Source organism: Colossoma macropomum, unplaced genomic scaffold, assembly GCF_904425465.1.
Source record: "Colossoma macropomum unplaced genomic scaffold, Colossoma_macropomum, whole genome shotgun sequence".
Classification (NCBI taxonomy): domain Eukaryota; kingdom Metazoa; phylum Chordata; class Actinopteri; order Characiformes; family Serrasalmidae; genus Colossoma; species Colossoma macropomum.
The window spans coordinates 13,129,577-13,154,461 of record NW_023494788.1 but is presented as its reverse complement, the minus strand read 5'-3'; the positions used below and the strand labels follow the sequence as shown (position 1 = coordinate 13,154,461).

Sequence of the window (24,885 nt, the reverse complement as noted above, 5' to 3'; positions counted from 1 at the left end):
TTTACATTGAGTAAAAATTTCGTAATTAATAAGCCAACAGAAATGCTCCAGAATTGCTTGGAATAAAATCTCTTTACATTAATTTACATTAAAAGTTAATTATGTTTTTGTTCTCTTTTTTTTTGACAGCGACCATATGTTTTCTGCTTTCTTCCTGATGCTGAGAAATGAATAACTTATTCTTAATGGCTGTTTAGACCAGTAATTGAATAAATAAATAAAGGGTGGTCTCTGGACTTCCAGTTCCATATGTACATCATGTAAATGTTTGTAGTTATTAGTTGGATTTTTTTCAGAAATTTAAGAGAATAATTTTACCTAAATAAGCAGAAATTATGCACTAATTCTTGCATAATTAGTAACGCATGCATACTACAGACTGCATTAATTAGCGTATGTTTTGCAAAATAGTGCTTCAAAATGTGAATATCAAATTATAGGTATAGTATATTTACACAGTAAATTTGTTGCCATACATTTATGAATCTTTATGATCTGTCACATGGTGTATTTCAATAGCTGAAAACTGTATGATTCTCTGTTGCAGGAGTGATCCGGACAGCAGACACTCTGGACAGGGAGGCTGTACTGCACTACTGGCTGACTGTGTATGCCACTGATCTGGGCACTATACCCCTGGTGTCCTGGACTGAAGTGTACATTGAAGTTTTGGATATTAATGACAATCCTCCTGAGCTGTCCCAGCCTATCTACTTTGCTTCAGTCCATGAAAATTTGCCCAAAGACAAATCTGTGTTGAAAGTGGCCGCCACAGATGTGGACAAGTCTTCAGAGGGAAAGGTGACGTTCCAGATCCTGGATTCTCAGCGCACATATTTCACCATCGACTCAAAGACAGGTAAACAACTCTCATTAAGGGTCTTTCTTTGTCAATCACTTTTCTTTCTTTTCTTTTTTTTTGTTGATGTGGTAAAAAAAAAAAACCCTCATAAGCAGTTAACAATACTGAAATAACATGCACAGTATGACAGTTCAATCAAACAAGTTCAGGCACAAACTAGGTGTAACCAAGGTGTGCTGCAAAAGGAACTTGGTGAATGGACTAAATAATTACTGTACACAAAACTCTATCATTCTAAGAAATTTTTTCAGCAGGGGGGAAAGGTTTATTACAAGCCCCCTGGAGCGCAAAAAGTCCCAAAACCACTGTACATCTGACCTTTGACAGCAATGCGGATTAGCCTTTGAAGCGCCCCTAGGAAAATTACAACAGCATTAACCTGCATCACAAGCTCGTACTTGTCCATTCACGGCTTCTTATTACTTTGTTGCTTCATCACCTCCACCCCAGGCTAACAGGGACGACACAAAACTAACTCCCACCCTGCACAGGGAACATTACAAGTCTACTGCACACAAAGGTGTATCTCTGAAACACAACCTACAGGTCTTGTAAGAGCGGCCTTTTGTTGGTATTTTAGGGCCATCTGCATTGTTGTGCAGATACTGCACAGAATGCTAAAGATTGTCATTGTAACGCGAATGTATTCAGATGTAATTGTGAAAATTAACTGGTGTAAGGCTAAAATAATAAAAAGGAAAAAGGAGTGCTTTGGAAAACACTGCTCACAACGTAAATATGAAGTGTCCAAAGCCAAATCAACAGCATAAAACAGCAAGACACATTTCAGTGATCTCTTGTTCTGATCTATTCCTCAGGCGAATGGGCCTGGAGATCGCTGTATCAGGGCCTGAGTGACTCATTTCTACAGAGAACAGTGTGACTAAGCTAACCGCCTTAACGGCTTAGTATAGCAAAACTGTCTCATTTAGGGTAAGATCTAGGGTGGACTGGGACGCTTCTATACATTTTTTTCACAACTTAGTCATAGCAACGTATTTTAACTTTAATAAGAAGGAAGTATCTCCTGTCTATTTTTTTATACTAAAGCAATAAGCTGGTTGAGGCAGTGCATTAGTGTAATTAGTGAGATACGATGCCTAAAACCCCCTTACCTGGAATAAAATCACTGTAACAGCCTCAACCGGCTTATTGATTTTATAAAATGGCAACAAAATAAATTATTACAAAATATGCATTTTTAAAAAATAAATACTATATTTTCAATAAATGATTTAAATGTGTTTAGAGCAATTACGGACCGCTGAACTAGGACCAAACCTTTCAGTCGCCCACCACTGCATATGCAGTTATTAACCTTTTATACATTTTTGTTACATAATAATGAAAATGTCACAGTATAGCAGCATTTAATGCACAAACATTCGCCTTATAAACAGTATTCTTGTGCACCAAATTACCACCACAAAAACAATGCTAATTTCCCCTTACAAAAAACACATACATTTCACATTTGAATAATCACATGGTTTTTAGACACGTTATTTTTAACATACGTGTGAGTAAACATTTCAGGATCCACTAGTGCCTCAGTACAACACATTTGTTTTCCCATACTGTGTTTAATACTAACTTACTTATAGTAGACCTAACCAAAAACATGGACATTTGAAGTTTTGCAGTTTTACAGTAGATACTTCAGTAACGTTAAATTCTTCAATTCAAAGGCTAACACTAAATAATGGAGGGGCGGTTTCACCTGTTAGCTAGCATTTAGCCTAACTTAGTTTTTAAGAAAAGAAGTTGTCAGCCCCTCAGTTCAAACAATATTCGGAACTTACATAATGTTAAATACATTTGGGGCTGGTTTCCAAGACTAGACAGCATTTTCAAGCTCTGGACGACACGTCATTCTGAATGAAGATTATCCGTTGAATAGTCCATATAAGGACACCACAGTCCATTCACAACATAGTGTTTTTGTTTTAATTACTGGACCATAAGACATAGGAGCGCCTATATCAAAGATCATTATTTGCAATGGCTTTGAACGTGACTCCATCAGATTTTACGGCTGGTGTTCTGATGAATTTTGCTACCCTGTCGAAATGTCCTACCATACTGCACGTTTTTAAGTAGCGCTCTACATAAAACTGTAGGTAGGAAATTTTGATCCTAAATTACCCTAGCAGAAAATGCTACCAGCACTTGAAATCTATAGGTAGGATAATTTGATAGCTTAAATCTCTTTATCAGAAAACGTAACCAGCATTAAAAGAATAAGTAGGATATTTCGATCACGTAAATCTCCTTATCATGTAGGTAAGTAATAATATTAAGCTGAGTCTGTACTGAATTAACATTAAGAACACAACACACCGTTCGAAACATTGTTACTACACTATAGTAATGATCTGCGCATGCTCAGTAGGACCACTCGATGAGTAGGACAAATTGTTAGAACACCGGTTTCTGTTTTAGCCAACAACTCCGATTTAGCTCCTTTCTGCATTCCTGAAGCCTCTTATGGCGTTACGAGGTACTAAACGTCCACGTCCAGATGGATGTTAATGCTTAAACCACACTTTCTAAAACTGCTCTAACAGGGGTCACCTGCCTAAATAGAGAGTGCAGTAAAAGCCCAGCAGAGTTTGTTTTGAGTGCAGTAAATGCAGCTGGGACCTCACGGCTATCTGCTAGCCTAATTTGCAAAAAAAGAGACATGTTAATTGCCCGGGTAGTAAACTACCGACTGCATATGATGTATGTTCTTAGCCAGAAATCTGTCAAAAATAAACTCCGAGCTCACTCAACATACATCTTCATGCTCGGTTGTAAAAAGCTCTCTTGCAAGAAACAAAAAAGTCATGCTAATTTAGCATGCGGTGTTTGTTGGCATATCTCGCCCTCTCAGCCACTGCAGCTCTCAAAGCCAAGCCTACAGAGCCTAGCCGCTGTCACATTCTTGGCCGCTGGGAAAGTGAGACTTTTATGTCTTTTGACAACTGCAAAAACCGCAGAACTGTTGACCAGGTCATAATGGAGGGGGAAAAGAAAAACTTTGTCCAAGAGGTTGACCCAGTGTAAACAGAGGAGCTGTATAAACACGACTAAGAAAGCGAAGCTGTGGGAAGCGAGAGCGAAATGGTCCGCCTGAGGTACACAGACAGGTGTGCCAAGCCTTGTGCCATTGATTAGCTTGTCTGTGTCTGTTTGCTTAGGTGTGATCAGCACCGTCGCTGAGCTGGACCGGGAACAAAAACCAGAGCACATTATTGAGGTGAGCTCACCTGCTAGTTCTCATATATTAGGTCAGGAAGCACGTGTCTGACCCCTTTTTTTCTTACTGTTCACTGCTTTTGTATTAGTATTTGTATTTCTAGATGCAATGTGTGGTGCCTTTTCTATTAATTCATCACTGTCACTGTATGGGAATCTGAAACCAGCTGGATATAGCAGTGGCATTTGTAAATTGCTCTTTTGGCCTTGTTGAAATCTACTGACAAAAACTATAAATAATACTGGTGCTGGAAAAACATTTATCTTTTGATGCCACAGGTTTTCCAAAGTCTGTGAATCACTGAATTCATCTATGTATTACACATATTCACTTTGCTTTGCTGAAACAGAACTCCTACAACGTAGCGTTACTCCTTTCTTCTTTGCACAGGTGATTGCATCTGATAACGGAGCTCCCCCTCTGCGCTCCACTGCCACGGTGGTCATTAAGGTCCTGGATGAGAACGATAACAGCCCTCAATTCAGCCACAAGCTCTTCCAAGTCAAGCTGCCTGAGCGCCAGAGCACGGCCCTGCCCCAGCAGGTCTACAGGATGGTTGCCCGCGATGATGACGAAGGGCCCAACGGCATGATCACCTACAGCCTGGAGAACAGCATGGAGGGGCAGTTTGATATCGACCCCACAACAGGGGTGGTCACCGCCAGGGGAGAGTTTGGACGAGGCAATTACAGCATCCTCACGGTAAAAAAATCACAAATAGTTTGCTGTTCACACTGTCTCTATGTTTTATTTAAACCATCATGTTAGGAGTGAGCAATATGATTATATGGTACTGTTATCATGAAATTATATCACAGTGCTTTTGTAAGTATATCACTGGTGTTGGTCAGTTGTTCTAGAAAGGGGTGGGAAACTCCTGTCCTGAAGAGCCAGATTCCTGCACAGTTTGATGATTTTCTTTCTCAAACACTCAACACAGCAGTCGCTTACTAGGTTTGGTTGTTGCTTCAGAGGAGGGACATCAGCAGGCTGTACTAGACGAAACAATCAGATGTAACTTAGAAGACTTGTCTTAATCTGAATTGAAGAGAGACTGTATACAACAGCAATCAGTGTATAGTAACTGCACAAACTACATTATGCAGTGTCTTCATTTATTAATTTATTTTTTATAATTTTATGATTTTGTCCTGTTCCTTCTTGAATACTACATTTTGTCTAATGTTGAATAAAAATTAAATGTGCTCTTAGATTTTCCATAGCCTTTTGAAAATAAGGCAGTTCTGTTTGGTTGGTCCGTTCCAACTTGTTTGCAAACTTCAGAAAAACTAAATGTCATAATGCCTGTTATCAAGTAATGTGATGTTGTATTTTTGCCACATTGCCCATGCTTACCTCACAGCCTGCCTTTAAGTTGGCAGAAATAACAGTCGAATGCTTGCAATGAATAATTTAAAATGAAACCATGTTTTTTTCTGAAAAATAGGTCTGAAAAATTCTGAAAAAGCTCACACAACTCTTTGCTTTTCACATGTCATAGATAAAAGCCACAGACCATGGCAGTCCTGCGAGAATGTCCAAGTCTCGTCTGGATGTAGAATGGCTGCCTCAGCCGGAGCCCAGTTCTGTGCCGCTGGCCTTCGACGAGGCACACTTCACCTTTGCTGTCATGGAGACCGACCCAGTCGCTGACATAGTGGGTCTCATCAGCACAGAGATCACTCCCAGCCCCCTCTGGTTCGACATTGTAGGTGAGTACAGCGCTGTTGTTCTGCCTTTCTCTCTGCTTCAGTAACTGTACACAAGACAAGCTGGCGCAAACACGATCCAGTGTTTTTTGAAGATAATCCCACTTCAGCAGGCTCTGCCAGCACTGGCAAAACAAAAACAAAGGACAGAGCTTTTCGAGCATGTATTTCTTTCGGAAAAACAAAGAGTAGTGTTTTTTGAGGATTACAGTTATCAGTTTTGTGTGTTTTTTATATTGTGGAAAAAGCAGTGATTGCTCTACAAGTTCATGCTAAAATAAATTTTCCAACTAATCAAAGCATGTAGAAGTGATTAGAGATGTGTCTACTCAATTATGTTTTCTCATACTTGGTTTGAGTATGCTGATATCTGCTTTAAGTGGATTAAGGCCTTGACTAAACAATGGGTTTTTGTTTATGTTAAGCTTCATATGAAGCACCACTGGCGCTATTTTGTTGAGCGGTTAACTGCAGCTTCTTACCCCGTGATCAAATCTGAGCCAAAAGGCAGATCTCCAACTGCTCCACATTTCCTCAGATGACAGGCCAGGGTCTCCTACTCTCTCCTCTCCTCCATCAGTGGCTAAGCATGCAGAGTTGTCTCTCAGTCTCACATGCAGGAAAGGGCTCGTCTTGACCTTCATGCCGCAACTTGAGTTCTTGGCTCAGCACTAGCCGCCTACAACTAGTATAGAAATGAGCTTCAATGGAAATGAGTCAGGAATATTGTCATCAGCCAGATACAGGGGCAAATTTCCCCTTGTTGACTGTAGAAGACCCATTTTTGTACCTACATGTAGTAGTGGGCTGTAATACTCTTTTCGATTATGAAAGTGTGCTGTATTACTCTTTTCTCTGAGGAAACACTGGCAGCACTGTCATTGAGAAATAACACATTGCACATGTGGAAAGATTCATTTTTCTTCAGACTGCTAGTGATTGTGATAGCAGTATTTTTTATTATATATTTTATATATCAGATATTTATATTTTTTGTATCATTTATGTATAATATATTTATGTATAACATTATTATTATTACTATTATTATTATGTAATTAATAGGAAAACATGTTCTTAAAGAGGAGTTCCCCTGATTTTTCAAAATTTCTACATTATTAAGTTATTGTATTGTATTGATGTAAACAAAGTCATTCAGAGTGGTTTGATGTGTAATGGTTCATTGTAGAGCGGCTCTGATTTCTTTACAATGGTGGTGATGGGGACTATGGGTTGTGATATCTACAATGCATACAGACATTTTATGTTCATGCAAAGTCAATGAACCCACACATAGATATGGAAAAAATATAATATCCTGATATTTCCAGATATTTTCACGATACATTATATGTCACAGTGTTCTGACATCTGATAAGTTGAAACAGACACAAAAAGAAGCAGTGGTGCCACATTTTAAAAGTATTATAAAAAAATATTAATATAAATGATTTTACACATAAAAATAATTTGTGACATATTATGATGGAATTTATCACAATCGATAATGGTAAATATTGGCATATTTCCAAGCCCTACCTACACGTGCCTTCTTAGTTTTTATTTGCAGTGTTAATTACTTGGTAAATAATTCTTACTTACATACCACTCTGAATGATTTTGTTTACTAAATTATGCAAAAATCAGAGAGACTTCTCTTTAATCTAATGATATTTTATTAATTTTATTATATATCAGTTTGTTTTTGTTGGTCTTTCTTATGAAATGTTTACACAGTTTAATAGAGAGCCAGTGTTTAAAAAAAAAAATGATAAGGTTTTGATATGACAGTGCAAGTAAACATACAGTTTTCAGAAGTCTGTAGACATTGGCTTATTCCAACATTTCTTCCCTACTGTTCTCCTCAGAATTTACACTAAATGTTTGAATATTGCTGTGAGGCTCCCCAAAGGATTGGATGGAGATCCATCACTCCAGAGAACGCAGTTCCACTGCTTCACAGCTTTCTACCCTGATACCTGGCTTTGGGCATTCCATTCTATTGCTAGTACTTTTCTACAGAGATCATACAAGCTGTAAACAGTGGGTGCACCTTAAAGTAGCTGAATTCAATAATTTGGATGCATATGGACAAACCTAAACATATAATCTTCTCCTGCGTGTCCTCAAACCAAGTCGTTCACGTTCACAGTGCTGTGAATATGAATCTTAACGTGTAGCTCACATAATATGTAGTCTAGTACCATTTGGTGTCCTTACCAACACCTTGAAGCCAAATGCTGTTCTCTTAACAATCACTGTGTGCTAGTATTGCGGAATGCCTCAAAATCGTCTTGGATGGTTAGAAAAAAGAATTAGATAAAGTCATATATAAATACTTTAAACAGTTTACCAAAACATTGATTTGACACAGTCGTGTGCTACACAATATTCTTCATAAAGTATGTGCCTTCACTGTGGCAGCTGAGCTTCAGCCCCCATCTAGGGAAACCAATTATGAATCGATTAGAAACAGACAGCTTCAAACGCAAGCTTTCTTCAGAAATTCTCTCAAAGCTTCCATCAGGATCAGTCAGCTCAGCATTAGTCACAGATGGTCATGGCCATTGGATCAGTAAAAAGGGATGTTGCTCTACATAAATTTGTACAGAGGCTTCTTAATTGATAAATTTGGGGAGGATGAATAGATGGCTGAGAAAGAAGTTGAAGGCCCACTCAGTAGCTTTATCCTCTCTAAAACAAGACCAGTGAGTCTTCAAAAGGTGGATTTCTTAATAAACACCATCTGCCAAAGCAGGCATGAGTTTACCCCTACTGATTCAGACGTCTGTTCTTAGCGTGCGCATGCCAAATATTTCCCCTGAAACAATTGTTTTTGTTCTCGTATACTCTACAACTCTAGAGGGACATTTTCAAATGACCTTGTTTTTTTTTTAAACACACTAGACGGAGCACGAAAGCAGAAGACTTGTATCACTCACACTAAAAGTCATGTTCTTTGAAAAGTTGGATGAGTGAATACCCCATTCTCACGCATGCAGATGAAATGTGCGTTGTTAGTTTTCAGCAGGGCTTAGTCACATAGGGTTGTGGTCTACTATGCTGGAGTGGCCATCAATTAAAAGGGCTGGTTCTGAACAAAGAGTAAGCTTATCTCTCATTTAAACAGGTTTTGTTTTCTTTGCTTCAGATTGCATGACACCTGTGCCTTATTTTCACAATATTTTGTGCTATTCACTCATCCGTTAATGCACGCAGGTCCATGCAGGGCTTTGCTGAGAGACACTGACAGTTGCCCTTTAGATGCCCTGGGACTCCTCCAAGGGGCCCAGTTCTAACCAGCAGCTTGTGTCATGTCTTAGGTGGTGATGAGGACCAGGATTTTTACATAGAGAAGAACATGGGGAGTATTGCGATAGCCAGGCATCTGGATGCAGCCAGAAGATCTAATTACAACCTCACCATCAGCGTCACAGACGGCTCTCAAACCATTACTACTCAGGTAAAGGGCACGTGTAGCAGATGCTGTACCATGACATGTTAATGACTGACTGAACATATTATCCCCCAAAACAGAGTGCAGACAGAGTTCAATACGACAGGCCATGATTTCTTCTGCCTCAGGCAACAGATATTTGGTCTGCAGTGAACTTAGAGAAATATTTTTCTCTGCTTGTCAGTGTAGGTGAATCAGTGTCTGAAATACATCTGAAGAATTTACATTTGAATGCCATGGTTAACACATGATAATTTGGGGAAAAATTGAGTTTAGTATCATGCAGACTGCATGCTTATATCATCACACACAGGCCTTAAAGTAGGTTGAGTTGTTAAGTAATCTCAGAAAGACTTGATTATGTGGTTTCTGACACTGTAAGACATACTATTATCTGTAAAATGGGCAAAATTATGGACAAAATTCAATGAAAGGTGAAATTCCTCCACTGAGAGATGAAAGCCTCCACTGAAAGCTAGATTAGCCCCATATTTCCAATTAAAAACTATAGACATATTTTAGGCTCCAAACGTGTCTTGACTGATCTACTACATTTGTAGTAATTTTGCATTTTGTCAAGGTATAGCTTTAATATTTATCAAAATTTTCAGCGTTCTTTAAACAAGTCTGCAAGCTTGGCATTCTTTTCTCTTGTTTCTCAGGCATACATTCGAGTGCTGGACATGAATGAGCATCGACCCATGTTTCTGAAGAATCAGTATGAGGTCAGAGTTCCAGAGGACACAGATCCATGGAAGGAGATCCTACAGATCAGTGCCCAGGACGCAGATGCCAACAGCAGGCTGGTCTACTCCATCCACAGCAGTCTCCGTCCAGACAGCCTCAAGCATTTCCATCTGGATCCAAAGACTGGAGTGCTTGTCCTGACTGAGGAGCTGGACTATGAGACCATCTCCACACATACTCTTATTGTGATGGTAAAAGACAATTCATGACACCATAGATATTAAAACTGAGCAACAAGGATAAATACAGTGAGAAATTTAAATTTAGTGATTAGTTATTGGATGGTAATTAATCGGTCTTTGCTTTAACTTTTATCCAAACCCACAATCAGTTTAGACAATGATTTGCTTTTATACCAAGGAAATTGATCATAGATTAAAGAGCAAACAAAAGTAATGACCTATAATTTCCATGCAGGTTCGTGATCAAGAGATTCCAGTGAAGAGGAACTTTGTAAAAGCTGTGGTGCATGTGGAGGACTGTAATGACTACACACCAACCTTCATGAGCACTCATTATGAAGGAAGCATCAGCAACCTGGCTCCAACTGGTACTGAAGTGCTTCGAGTCAAAGCTTTGGACAAGGACACAGGCAGCAACTCTGAGATTGTCTACTCCATTCACTCAGGTAAGACCATAAAAGCTGTCAAAATTCATTTGATTTTCTCTTCTTTTATCACATCAGCAACTGTTGTAAAGCAAGAGTATCAAGCCACAGGTACAGAGTGCTTTTAATTGCTTTTCTCCAGTATATTATTATTTAATCCTGTGTAGCAGATGCTTATTACTATCTCCAAAACAGTAACTTCATGGGAGACTGAAGAAATGTTCTTAATGTGGCTTAAATCTTTTTTCCAGCAGGGAACATGGATGGAGCTTTTGATGTTGATCAGGACACAGGAAGCATCCGTGTGATGAAGTCATTAGACAGACTCTCCCAGGAGCAGTATCACCTTACAGTGAAGGCCACCGACCAGGGCTTCCCCCAGCGCAGTGACCTTTGCCCTGTCAATATCCATGTGAAGCTGTCTGAGCTCACAGCTCCAAAGTTCACCCAGGATGAGTACTTCACTGAAATAAGTGAGGCTAGTCCTCTAGGCGCTCCAGTGCTCTCTGTCTCAGCCAGCTGTCCATCTCCTGTGAATTACAGGATCAAAGATGGTGACCCTAATGGGACTTTCCACATCAATTCCAACTCCGGGCTGCTATCTGTCCAAAAAGCTCTCAATTTTGAAGAGTGCCTCTCTTACCGCCTGCAAATAAGAGCTACAAATACAGCTGGGGTCTCGTCAGATGCTGTTGTCTATGTGTATGTCATAGACGAAAATGACAATGCCCCTGGTTTCCTTCAGGACAGCTACTATGGTCAAATCAGTGAGTCTGCACCTATGAACAGCATGGTAATGGGGGAGAACAACACCCCACTGGTGATCAAGGCCTCAGATGCTGACAAGGACTTGAACGCTCTGCTAATCTTCCAAATCCAAGAGCCAGAGGCAAAGAAAATGTTCAAAATAGATCCGAGTATGGGCACCATCTCTCTGATATCTGTGCTTGACTTTGAGACTACTCCAGAGTTTGTCTTCAGGGTTCAAGTGCAGGACTCTGGGGAGCCTTTTCTAAGCTCTGCCAAACCATGCAAAGTCACCATTCGTGTCCTAGATTTTAATGACTGCTCTCCTAAATTTACACTACCTGTGTTTACTGCTTCCATCACAACTCCTGTTTTCAAAGACATGAAAGTCGTCCAAGTATTGGCTCATGATGCAGATTCATCAGTCTTGTACAGTATTGCAGAGAGTAATCACCAGAATGTGTTTAATATAGACCAGTTGACTGGTGAGATTTCAGTCAGTGATGTGTCTGACTTACAGTCCTATTATGAGCTCAAAGTTGAAGCCTCGGATGGCTTGTACAAAGACACTGCCTTAGTGAAAGTTAATGTCACTAAGGTCAAAACAACTAGTCTGAAGTTTGAGGAGAGGATGTATATAGGCACTGTACTTGAAAACACTACATCTGTAAAAACTTTAACTGTCCTAAGAGCCACAGGTAGCTACCTCAACGAACCCCTGATTTACACTGTTCTGAACCCAGGAGGCAAGTTTTCGGTGGTGCAGTCATCTGGAGTGCTGCAGACCACTGGCGTTCCATTTGACCGCGAGGAGCAGGATGAGTATAATGTGGCTGTGGAGGTCAGAGACATGAGAACTCCACCACGTATAGCCGTAACTTATGTCAAGGTCTTTGTAGATGATATCAATGACAATGCACCCATCATATCAAACCTTCCGCATACTCTGATGATATCTGAGGAGACTGAACCAGGGGATGTTCTCTTCCAAGTGCTGGCAACTGATGATGACACTGGTGAAAATGGATCTATAATTTACACACTAGAGGACCATTTCAATCTCTTCAGGATTGATCCCTATCTTGGGGATGTGTCCCTTCAACGACCCCTAGACTTTGAATCATTGAATAAGTATGTGCTTACTGTGCGGGCCTCTGATGAAGGTGAACCTAGTCTGTCAGATTTTGGGGAGCTGTACATCCAAGTGCAAAACCGTTCTCACCCTATATTTCAAAGTTTGTTTTACCCTTTGAGACTACCTGAAAACATTGCTCCCTCCACAACTATCTTGCATGTGCAAGCAAGAAATCCAGAGGGCTATCGCCTTATCTACAATCTTGTGGAAGATAATGCCTCAAATTTTTTTCACATTGACTTCAAAACAGGAATGTTGAGTGTCACTGACTTTCTAGACTATGAGACACAGGCAAAGCACCTATTGACTGTTCGGGCCACAGACTCTGTGACTGGTTCTTTTACAGAGGCCAAAGTAGAGATAGATGTTGAAGATGTCAATGATAATGCTCCTGTATTTGGGAACCTTACTTACACAGCAGAATTGTTAGAAGGTCTTCCAGTAGGCACATCTGTAATACAGGTTTCAGCATTTGACAGAGACTCAGGAAGAAATAAAGATGTAACCTACCAAATAGTTGACACAGGGAAAAATGAAACAGAATTTTTCAAAATGGATCCACTGAGTGGTCTTTTAGTAACATTGCAGGTCTTGGATTATGAGACCATACAGCAGTTCCACCTGAAAATCAAAGTCACAGATAATGGTACACAACCTCTCAGTGGTGAAGCTTATGTTATTGTGAACATTACAGATGTCAACGACAACCCTCCTGACTTCAGTGAGTCACATTATCGAGCCTCTCTGGACGAAATGGCGTCTTGTGGTCACATAGTCATCAAAATCCAGGCTTCAGATCCTGATAGCAAGGACAGTCTCCAGTACAAGATTCTTTCAGGGAATGAAGGGAGATACTTTGCTATCAATGAATCCTCTGGTCTTATCTCATTCTCCAATGTTTGCAAGAGAAATCTGGATCCATTTTACAACCTTACAGTCGCTGTATCAGACGGCGTGTTCCAAAAGACTGCTCCTGTAAACATTGACATGACCAGCAGCAACAGACATAGCCCTTATTTTAACCAGGATATTTATGAAGCCGAATTAGCTGAGAATGCAGAGTCAGGAACACGTGTGATTCGCCTAGCTGCGATTGATCCTGACGATGGACCATATGGCAGTGTGGACTACACCATTATCAACAAGCTTGCAGATGAAAAATTCTCCATTGACAGTGAAGGACAAATTGTAACTGCTCAGCCTTTGGACAGAGAGAATCCCTCACAAAGAGTGATTGCCATTAAGGTCATGGCTAAAGATGGTGGTGGCAGAGTAGCTTTTTGCACTGTGAAGATCATTCTTACAGATGAGAATGACAATGCCCCTCAGTTTAAAGCATCTCAGTACCACGTCTCCATTCAGTCTACTATAAATAAAGGTTCCCCAGTTATTCAAATAATGGCATACGATGCTGATGACGGCAAGAACGCGGATGTCACCTATGCAGTTGATGAAGCTGAGGAAGTGACAGAGGAGGTGATTGAAATTAATCCGTTTACAGGTGTGGTCAGTGTCAAAGAGAGCCTGGTTGGAATGGAGAACAAAATCTTTAATTTTAAAGTCCAGGCTCGAGATGGAGGCATTCCTTTTTATAACTCCACTGTACCAGTCCAGGTTAAAGTAGTCCCACCAGAGGTGCCTCTGCCAAGGTTTACTGAACCACTGTATACATTCTCAGCCTCTGAGGATCTTCCCATTGGCTATGAGATAGGCACGGTCAAGGCCGATGCGGACGTGCCGCTGATATACAGCTTAGTAGATGGCAACACTGTGGAAAGCAACAGGGACAAAGTGTTTGCAGTTGATGAAGAAAGTGGCACACTTGTGGTGCAAAAGAATATTGACTATGAGAAGACCAAGTGGTATCAGATCGATGTTCTTGCTCAAGGCAGTCACAATGGCACAGATGTAGCTTCTCTAGTGTCAGTTAGCATCCAGGTTCAGGATGTGAATGACAACCAGCCCATGTTCGAGGCAGACCCATATAAAGCCGTACTGGTGGAAAACATGCCCTCTGGCACCACTGTCATCCAGGTGACGGCTAATGACCCAGACAAGGATGCTAATGGACAGGTGACATACACTCTGGAGCCAGAGATGGATGATGTCAGTGATATCTTAACCATTGACTCAGAAACGGGCTGGATCACCACGTTGAAGGAGATGGACTGTGAAACTAAACAGTTGTACAGGTTCTATGTGGTGGCCACTGACCATGGAGGCAGTGTTAAGCTTTCCTCTTCAGCTCTTGTGGAAGTGACAGTCACTGATGAAAATGACAACCCACCGCAGTTCACAGAGGAGCTCTATCAAGGGTCCATCATCGAGAACAGCAGGCCTGGAGAGGTGATAGTCACTCTGACAACTATTGATAATGATGTGTCTGTAGACAACAGACAGGTCGCATGCTATATAACAGGTGAGTACAATCATGGTCCCAGCTATCAGTAAAGTGCCAATTGAGTTCACAGTATCTTAGCTCTGTAACCTTGGGGCGTAAATACTAGCAGTTATCCAAATCCAAATCTCTATCCAAAGTGTGTCCAGTATTGTGTCTTGCTGTTATACTTGCAGTGCAATTATTAAGATAGGTGTTCTAACGGTGGTGTGGTTGACCCCAATAACCTTATAGTGGTTTTAAAGGCCCAGTTAATTTTTAATGTTGCTGTTCTATCTTGACCTTCTCTAAAGATGGTGACCCACTGGGCCAATTCTCAGTCATCGCAGTGGGAGAAGAGTGGAGAATTACTGCCAAAGGTTCACTTGACAGGGAAGTCAAAGACAAACACATACTCAAGATTTTAGCCACAGATGGAAAATTTCAAACAGCTGCCACAGTGGAGGTCCATGTTCTTGACATCAATGACAACAGTCCATTGTGTGAGCAAGTAAGTTATTCCAAAAAAAACAGCCGATTAGTCTATGCTGAGATTAAACGTTGTTTGAGTTCATCTGTTCAATTAAGCCATGAAGTTGATTGGTATTTGTGCTTTTAAGAGCTGAAGATAATGAAATGCAAAAATATGCTTTTGGCAATTCCTACACTTCTTTTTTTTTAGTTGCTGTACACTGAAGCAGTCATGGAGAATTCTGCGTCAGGACGGTTCATTCTGAAGGTGTCTGCCTCCGATCCAGACATTGGCACGAACGGACAAGTCTCTTTCACTCTTCATGGTCCAAATGCAGACAAGTTTCATCTTGACCCCAAAACTGGTAAAACTGATTTTTTTCATGCTTCCTTGGACTTCTCTTGTTTGTGTTGGGTATTTTTTTTAATCGTTAGAGATCAAGTATTTCTTTTCTTACATTTGAAGCACACCATCCACAACAACAATCAGAGCAAGAGCCAGGTTGTTCAAGGACCCTCACCTTAAAAATCTTGTTGTGCTTATCCTTCTCATCAATCGTTATTGTTTGGTTTGTGTTTTATCTGCCCTGACGGTTTCCAGTGCTTCCTATCTAAGCCCATCATCTAACAGCATGCTGTATCAGGTTACCAAGATGAGAAGTGTTTGGAATTATGTTAAATGCATTTCAGTGCATGGAGAACTGTGCATTGCATTCAGGTATAGAACTGTGTTGTCTGTGTAGGCTGCCAAAAAGACTGCAGAAATTTTGAAATGCATTTTTGCTTTTTTATGACAATATCAAAAATCCTTTCACAAACTACTAATGCTACAGAAATAATTTTTTGTGCTAGAGGCAGTCATCTCAGCATTTGTATTAGGCAACCTGTCCTTACATGATATTTGAAATGTTCTTCATGTTCCCTGGTCTATGACTAACATTTCACAACAAGTTATAACACAAACAAGCTTGTGTTGTAAACAGGGGAGCTGTTCACCCTCGCCGTCTTGGACCGGGAGAAGGAAACAGAATACGACCTGGTCGTCAAGGCAACTGACGGTGGTGGACGCTCATGTCAGGCAGACATTATGCTTATGGTACAGGATATGAACGACAACGCACCACAGTTTTCCACCAACCACTATGAGGTTACTGTGTTCGACAACACCACCGTTAGAACACCTATAGCAGTCATCTATGCCAAAGACCCAGACACAGGTATGCCAATTCTTAAATATGTGACCGTGATATGGAAGCACAGTGAACTAAAAAGCACATTGAACTACTGGAAATATGATGTGATGTCATTAATGTCCAAAATTGTGTTTGGTATCAATAATACTGAACAAAAAGATCTTGGAGAATGCACACTTGGTAAAAGCTTTTCACTGAAAGGCTCCCATTCCTTTCCCTGAGCCAGAACAGTATGGAGCGAGAAGTAAGGTGTGTAATGTTTGATCTGGAATTGAGTGCAGTACAGAAAGACACTTTTAGGGAGTGCCAGACCACACCTGGTGATGTGTGGGAACATGTACAGGATCCTCTGGTGCTCCTGGCCCAAGGCTTCTGCTCAGTTATGAACTAATTAACCCTATTTGCAACCATGTAAACAACAGTAGCGGCAAAATACTCTGTTTTGGCTTATTCCTTCTGACAGTTCTGACTGGTTACAAAACCAGGAACTAGAAATAGCCTGTTCAGATTAGCCTCTTATCTTGCACCTGTACAACTTTGATCATTATAAAACTACACCTGCATTGACGTAATTAAATTAATGCTTGAATTTCTAGTTTTAATACCTTAGGTAAATCACCAATCTAATAGCAACAAGCTTGAAATTCTGTCCATTTCTGAAGTTTAGTGACATGCTTGGATGATTTCTGCTTCACTGGCCCAGGGCTTCTGCTCAGCAGTGAACTACTTTGACCCCATTTTGCATCAGTAGCTACAAAACACTTTCAGTTTTTTACTCACTTCTTCTGACAGTTCTGATTACAAAACAAGGAACCAGAAATAGCTGTTTAGATTGGCTTGTTATGTTGTACCTGTCAGTGATTCCTTTACAAATGCAGGTGTATTTATGTGTTTTAGGTCCATAAGTTAGGTCCATAAGTATTTGAACACGACGTGAAACAAATTTTGCCTCTGTACACTACCACAATGGACTTGAAATAAAGCAGTCAAGTCTTAACCATTTAGGAATTACAGCCATTTTACATAGTCCCTCCATTTTCACAGGCTTAAAAGTAATTGAACAAACTAACATAATTATAAATACAAGAATTATTTTTAATACTTGGATGCAATTCCTTTGCAATCAATGACTGGACCCATCAGCCAATGCTGATTTTCCTCCCTTGAGATGCTTTGCCATGCCTTTACTGAGACTGCCTTCAGTTGCTGCTTGTTTGTGTGTCTTTCTGCTGTCACTTTTGTCTGCAGTAAGTGAAAATCATGCTCAATTATGTTGAAATAAGGTGACTGACTTGGCCATTTAAGAATATTCCATTTCTTTGACTTAAGGACCTCTTGGGTTGCTTTCACTGTGTGTTTGGGTCATTATCCATCAGTTTTGCAGCATTTGACTGAATTTGGGCAGAATATATAGCTCTATACACTCTGTACATTCTGCTACTTCTATCAGCTGGCACATCATCAATAAACACCAGTGACCCAGTTCCATTGAATGCCATACATGCCCATGCCATAACACTGCAATGTTTGACAAATGATGTGGTATGCTTCGGATCGTGAGCCCTTTCTTTCCTTCTCCATACTTTTCCCATCATTCTGGTATAAGTTAATCTTGGTTTCATCTGTCTAAAGAATCTTGTTCCAGAACTGGGCAGGCTTTTTTAGATGTTTTCCAGCATAGTTTAATCTGGCATTTGTGTTCTTTGAGTGTTACCAGTAGTTCGTATTTTGGGATTAAACCCTCTGTATTAACATTCATGAAGGTGTCTCTTGATTGTGGACTTTGACAATGGTATACCATCCTTCTCTAGAATGTCCTTAACCTAACTAGACGTTGTGAATGGGTTTTTCTTCACTATGGAAAGAATTCAGCGATCATCCACTTATCAGACTAGTTGTCTTCTGTGATCGTCCAGGCCTTTTAGTATTGCAGAGCTCACCAATGCTGGTGTACATAGGCAAAATTACAAAAAACATGTCATTGTCCGAATACTTGTGGACCTGAATGTACATGTTTAATATATGATTAACTACAAATCTTGGTTTCTCATTTTGATGACTTCATTTCAAATCTAATGACAGCATGCTTAAAATTTTATTCATTGCTGAATTTTAATGACATGCTAAGATTATTGTTGTTCACTGTCTGAGGTTGGTGTCCTCTCATCCTCTTTTACAGGCATAAACTCAGAGGTGAGATACTCCCTCCAGGGAGCATACAGCGGCTTCTTCTCTCTGGACGAGATTTCGGGAATCCTACGTCTGGAGCGTTCTCTGGCTGATGAGCTGGCTCAGTCCACCTTTGAGCTGCGAGTCAAAGCCACAGACAGAGGTCTTCCTCATCACCACTCCTCTATAGCTACGGTCACCGTGCATGTTGTTGACCTGAGCGACTACCAGCCTGTGTTCCTGAGCGCTGAGTACACAGCCCAGCTCCCAGAATCCTCAGCAATAGGGACAGAAGTGCTCAGCGTGTCCGCACTCACCAGAGATGGCACTGGCAACGAGCCTGTCCGATACTCCATCATCTCTGGCAACGAGGACGGAAGGTTCCAAATTAATCCAGAGACAGGTGAGGCTGCCTTTTATGTCTTTTATGTGTAGCGTGCCATCTCCATGGGCTGGTTAGCATAATAAATTATTTGATTATGATAGATGGTGCCCTGACCAGCTTTATTACAATGCATTTAATATTAGAAATACATGAGAAATTGGGACCAGTGGGCGTTGCTGTTTTTGTCCCTGTGGATTTTACGATTTAATTAAATTACCACCAGTACGGCATTTGTTTTAATAATGAGCAACATGGAGAAACACAAATGGCAAACTTATGCAGAACTAGTAGTAATTTCATTACTCTTCATTATAGTGTTTTCACATTTTGCATGCATTTATTTAGTTGAATGCATTTTTATTTAGCCGCATACTTTTAATTTATCTATAATTTATATTAAGATGGTGAGACTAATTTATCATAATAACCGAGTGATATGCAGTGTGTTGTGCAGGTAAATATTAATGCATGAGTTTCAGTGAAACGTTATATTTGAATGGTGACTCTTGTGCAAGAAAAATGCTGCAATCTTGACAGCAAACAAAATACGATTGCACAAATAATAGACAGACAATGGACTTATAGGGCTAGAAAGATTCTTTGTCTCCTGGTGTTGTCTTGAGTAGATTACACTGCACACTGCACCTAGAAAGCCTGGTAAGCTTCTCCTTGAGGATTAGTAAGGGCAGAGCTGGAGAGCCTGTACTAACATGCTCTTGAACCACGGAACCTCTCATTCGTTTCTTCTCTTCTGCTCACTATTGCTTAGGGCCCCCCATCTCTGTTTTCTTATCTCCACTCCTCAGAGTCTTCAGCCCACACCACTTTTCTTTCTGGATTGAGCCAACTTCTTTATTCATTATTTGTCTAACACTTCACAATTGCAATCCCTGCCAACTACCAGGCATTCTGCTGAAGAAATCAATTGGTTATTTAGAAGTAATTTGCGTTCCAAAAGCTATCAGCCCACAGAATGGTTGGTTATATGCCTAAACGCAGCCTCAGCTCTAATACACAGGGTTTGCATTATGTTAGGGAGAAAATGAGCTGGAAACATCTTTTTGACAAGCTTTTAGTTGGATTTTCTTTTTCTATTTTCAGTTCATGTGAAAAACTAAGGAGTAGAATATCCATGAGTTCAAAAGGTTTAATGCTGCTTCAGCAGTGCTTTTTTGCGGATCCAGTTTTTTGGGGGCTGGGGATTAATGAGTCACTCACTGTTGCTCACTGATCTTTAGATTAATTAATGTTTCTCTTTTTAAAAAAAAAATCAGTCTATCTATCCCACAATGTACATCCTAGCATATATATTAAAAAATCTGCAACTTAACATATGTTGGAAATTCTGCAACTTAAGGTGCAAATTCTATAACAAAAAGAGAGGACCACTAGACTGAAACTACGGTCAGCTTTGAACTGCCATGTATTAAAATCCATGTAATATTCTGTGCTGGCATCTTCCAGTAGATGTCACAGTTTTACATCTTATCTCTGCTGTTAGCTTTTGTAAGATTCCACATAATGCACGTAGAGACGAGGCAAGGGCGATTTCAACAATAGCGTGGTCCCTGAAATGCAGAAACGTGAGAATGCACTGAAACCTTCTATCATTGTGTGGCATTGATGGCATGCTTATTACACTCTGCATGGATCTGTCATTTTCTTGAATGACGAGCCATTTGTTGCCATAACACCCAGTTCTCACTACTTAACAACGTGTTCCAGGAATTCACTGCATTTTCACCATCGCGATCATAGAAAGATGCTGTGACATTGACCAAGACTTTTTATTCTCAGGGGCTTGTGTGTCCACTCTTGCATAGAAAACAAACCATGTATACAAACACAGGAGCAAACACACCTTTATTGACAGAGGGGAGGTAGAGGACAGACAGAGTCCTGTTAATAACATGGCAGCTGAGCTCTGGGAAAAGCCATTAAGTGACACAGCAGAGCCCTTGATCTTTAAAATCAATAAAAAGAGAGATTGCGGAGAGCAATTTTGCACTTGTTGAAACCTGGATTCTAGCAACAAGCAGGAATGCAGTTAGTTGTGTGTGTTTTGTGCCATCTAGTCTTATTTTAATGAAGTGTGCAAGTAGACTGATAGGAGGCCTAGTAAACCTGTTCTTTTGTGCGCACAATCTTCTGCAGAGAAGTGGAGGGGATGATACCTAAGGAATATTTCTGTCTGTACTGAACTAAAATCTTGACTGTTCAGTTGTATGGCTTATGCTAGTGTTTTTCTATGTCTCTGGAGTGCTTTTCCCTGTTTGTCCTGTATTACATGGAAAACAGTACAAAAACTTTCATGTTGTATATTGTGCTGTTTATTGCTTTTTGTAAAATTAACACTCATTCCAAATTTGATTCCTGCAACATGTTCCAAAAACGTTGGGACAGGAGCATATTTTGTGTTATATCACCTCTCCTTTTAACAACGCTTAATAATCGTGTGAGGAATGAAGAGACAAATCGATACAGTTTTGGAAGTGGAATTTTTTGCCATTGTTGTGTTACGTAATTCTTTAGCTGGGCAATCGTACAAGGACTTTATTGCTGTATTTTTCAGCTTAAAACTGCGAAACATTTTCAGGGGGGTCAGTTCTGGACTGCAGGCAGGCAAGTCAAGCACCCGCACTCTCTGATTATGCATCTGTTATATTGAAACGTGCAGAAAGTGTCCTGCTGTTGTCATGTTGAAATAAGCATGGGTGTCTCTGAAAACGACGGCAGCTAAAAGGCAGCAAATTGCCCACTAACACCCTCCCATACCATGACAGGCCCTGGTTTTTAAACTTTATGCTGGTAACAGCTAAGCTGCATGGTCCTTTTCTTCTGTGTCCCAGAGATCACAACATCCATTATTTCTATATACAATCCGAAAAGTTGATTTGTCAGACCTCGATACACGTTTCCACTGTGCATCAATCCATTTCAGATGAGCTTAAGTCTGGAGACGTATGCAGTATTTCTGGTTACTGTTGACATATAGCTTCCACTGTGCATAGTACAGTTATCACTTGCTTGTGGATGCAGTGAAGGACGGTGTTTACAGACAGTGGTTTTCAATGTGATTCTGAGCCCATGCGGTGATATCCATCACAGAAACATGCTGTTTTTTAATGAAGTACCATTTGACGGCATTCATTTGTGATTTTCAGCCCTGTTCTTTATGCACAGAGATTTCTTCATATTCCCTGAATGGTTTAATGTTATGCACTGTAGAGGGTGAAATACCTAAAATTCTTGTAATCACTCGCTGAGGAACGTTATTTAAGTGGCGCGTTTTGACCTATCCTTGCTCATAAAGGACTAGACCTTTTCTGTGTGGATTCTTCTTTTATATCCAAGCATTATTGCATCACCTGTTTAAGGTATTTTTTTGATCATTTCACAATGTTTCTAGTAAATTGCCCCATACCCACTTTTTTGAAAGGTGTTGCAGGCATCAATTTCAGACTGAGCATTAGAAAAAGCAGTGAAGTTCATAAGGTAAAAAAAATGTTTTTTATCTACTGTTCCAACTTTTTGGAATTTGGTTTGTACTAAAATGTGTTGGACAGAGTGGCTCTAGCACCAGGACTGAGAGCTACTGCCAAAGAAGTTTATATTGAAAGCACATATTGAAATATAGGCCTACTACTGGTCAGAAAGGAGATAATGAAATATATTATGTTAATTGATCACATACCATTTGTTTGTTAATTTAATTTGATTTAATTTTTGTTTGAAAGTGATTGACTCACTTTCAGTCTAAAAAGTAAACAAGCAGCCCCTAAACAAGTGACCAATTTTTACTTCAGCCCCTGAAAATGAATGATTAAGTACTAGAGTTATTAGTGAAAAACAATTTGAGGAAATTATGCTTCCCTCTGTGCTCATTTTAACACTGTTTGCACTGTTTCTTTTGAAGTTCATAGATACGTATTTAACTCTGAGTCATTTTTTGTGCTTGGAAGATTTGTCGCTTAATCAGTAAACAGTAGTGCAGACTTGCCCAGAAAGAAACTCCCGGACCGCAGGCCCGAAAACTGGTTCTTACATCATTTCACGCTTGTATGAAAGCCAAGCTCAGCCATAGGTTTCTTCCCTTAGATCTTTCTCAAACTTAGAACACTACCTAATTGGATGCCATCGCCAGGGAATTGCTAACTATGCTTTTTCAAGGTAGAAGTATGCTTTGATTTGACTCGGCCCACTGCCCTTTTCCCCCGCCGTGATCATTCTGCCAGGAACATTCGCAACGGTAGCTTTGCGTTTACAAAGCCATATCACACAGTGGCTTTCATCCCTGAGAGCCATCGAATGGATTTCTGGGCTTTGTTCTCGAGCTCAGGCAAACGTGACATTCTCTTTCCTCCAGGCCATTTTCTGCAGAGAGCGCAGCATGCCAGTCAGGAGCGGCTGTGATATTGTCTTTCTGTGCCGCAGGTGTGCTTTGGGTGAGCGCTGCACTGGACTTTGAGCTGTGCCGCGAGTATTACCTGTCAGTGGAGGGGGCGCGAGGCAAGGCGTCGCTGGCTGACATCGCCATGGTTATTATCAACATCACTGACATCAACGACAACCCACCCGTTTTTAGCCGTGGAGACTACAGCGCCGAAATCACAGAGGATATCTCTCCTGGAGACACAGTGATGCAGGTATCACTGACTGCCTCCCTCACCTGTCACTGCTGCTTCAATGATAGTGCTATCAAATGAAGCCAGGGCTGGCCACTTCCTGCCCCAACCTGGCCTGCTATCCCACGCCTCTAGACTGTGACAGTTAGATTTAACCAGACATGCTCAGTCAGTCAGGGATCCCTTAATAGCTGATGTTCACTCTTTAACTAATATTTGTCATTTATTTTTGCTGAATCAATTTTGAGTGCTCTTTGAAGCATAGTGTCATGCATAATCTGGTAAGAAAATTAAAGGAAGAGTTTCACAAAAAAACAAATTCACACAATTTACCCCTAACCTCAAATGTAGCTATCAGACAAGACATGTACAGAACTAAAGAAGTTTGCTTCTCTAGTTCTGTACTGGAGTTGTGAGGCTAATGTAGCTTATGTAGAAGTCATTTTTCAGTGTTAGAAAAAAAGTAGGAAACATATATTTAATAGAAAATTACACAAAAGCATCAAATGCAAGAGAAAATTTTAAATCTGTATTTATTTTTTGCACTTACTGCCACATTAACTCTTTGATCTTTCAAATGTTAAAACCAACCAGTTACAGATGTGTCCTCTCAACAAAAGTTTCCCAAAGGAATGACTGACATTGTGTTCCCCTTGAAAGAGACACTAACATTCTCACAAGCAACTACCCAAATTCTCCTTAGCTGCTCTGCAAATTTCTTTCTTGAGTGCAACTAAAATGGCTAAAGGGATATTTTTGAGAAGGTCAGATATAAGATAATCCACTTGCATAAGGAAGGAGAAAGTCAAGGGAAAAAAACAGGAGTTTCCAAAACTGGAGTTCAAAACGTATTCAAAGATTGTGAAAATAAGTGTCCTAATAATGTGAAAGACCTGGTAGACCACCAAACCATCACTATCAGATAAACAGTATGTAAAGCTTTCATCTTAGAGAGATTAGAGAATATATGTAAAAAAAATTCACTAGAACATCAAAACCGGACATTTGAGATTTGGAGCAATTTTTTTATGAACTGATGAGTCTAAATTTGTAATTGGGATTGTTTGGAAAATGGAAGCTGTAATAAAGGCAAAGGGTGGACACACACTAAATGATACTGTGTGATTGTATGAGTAAGACTGTTATGTGTTAGTGTGATG

At 40.2% G+C, this 24,885-nt stretch overlaps 1 protein-coding gene across 1 annotated transcript in view; it reads left to right on the top strand.

Annotated features, from left to right (window-relative positions):
• fat2 (FAT atypical cadherin 2) overlaps positions 1-24,885 on the top strand; it is a 54,326-nt gene that overhangs the window by 8,882 nt on the left and 20,559 nt on the right. Inside the window, 13 exon segments of the mRNA XM_036568521.1 lie at positions 548-859; positions 4,045-4,103; positions 4,494-4,805; positions 5,605-5,815; positions 9,136-9,275; positions 9,932-10,207; positions 10,434-10,644; positions 10,875-14,924; positions 15,197-15,393; positions 15,565-15,718; positions 16,337-16,570; positions 18,726-19,118; positions 23,535-23,746. Coding sequence (XP_036424414.1) covers positions 548-859; positions 4,045-4,103; positions 4,494-4,805; positions 5,605-5,815; positions 9,136-9,275; positions 9,932-10,207; positions 10,434-10,644; positions 10,875-14,924; positions 15,197-15,393; positions 15,565-15,718; positions 16,337-16,570; positions 18,726-19,118; positions 23,535-23,746 — 6,761 coding nt within the window.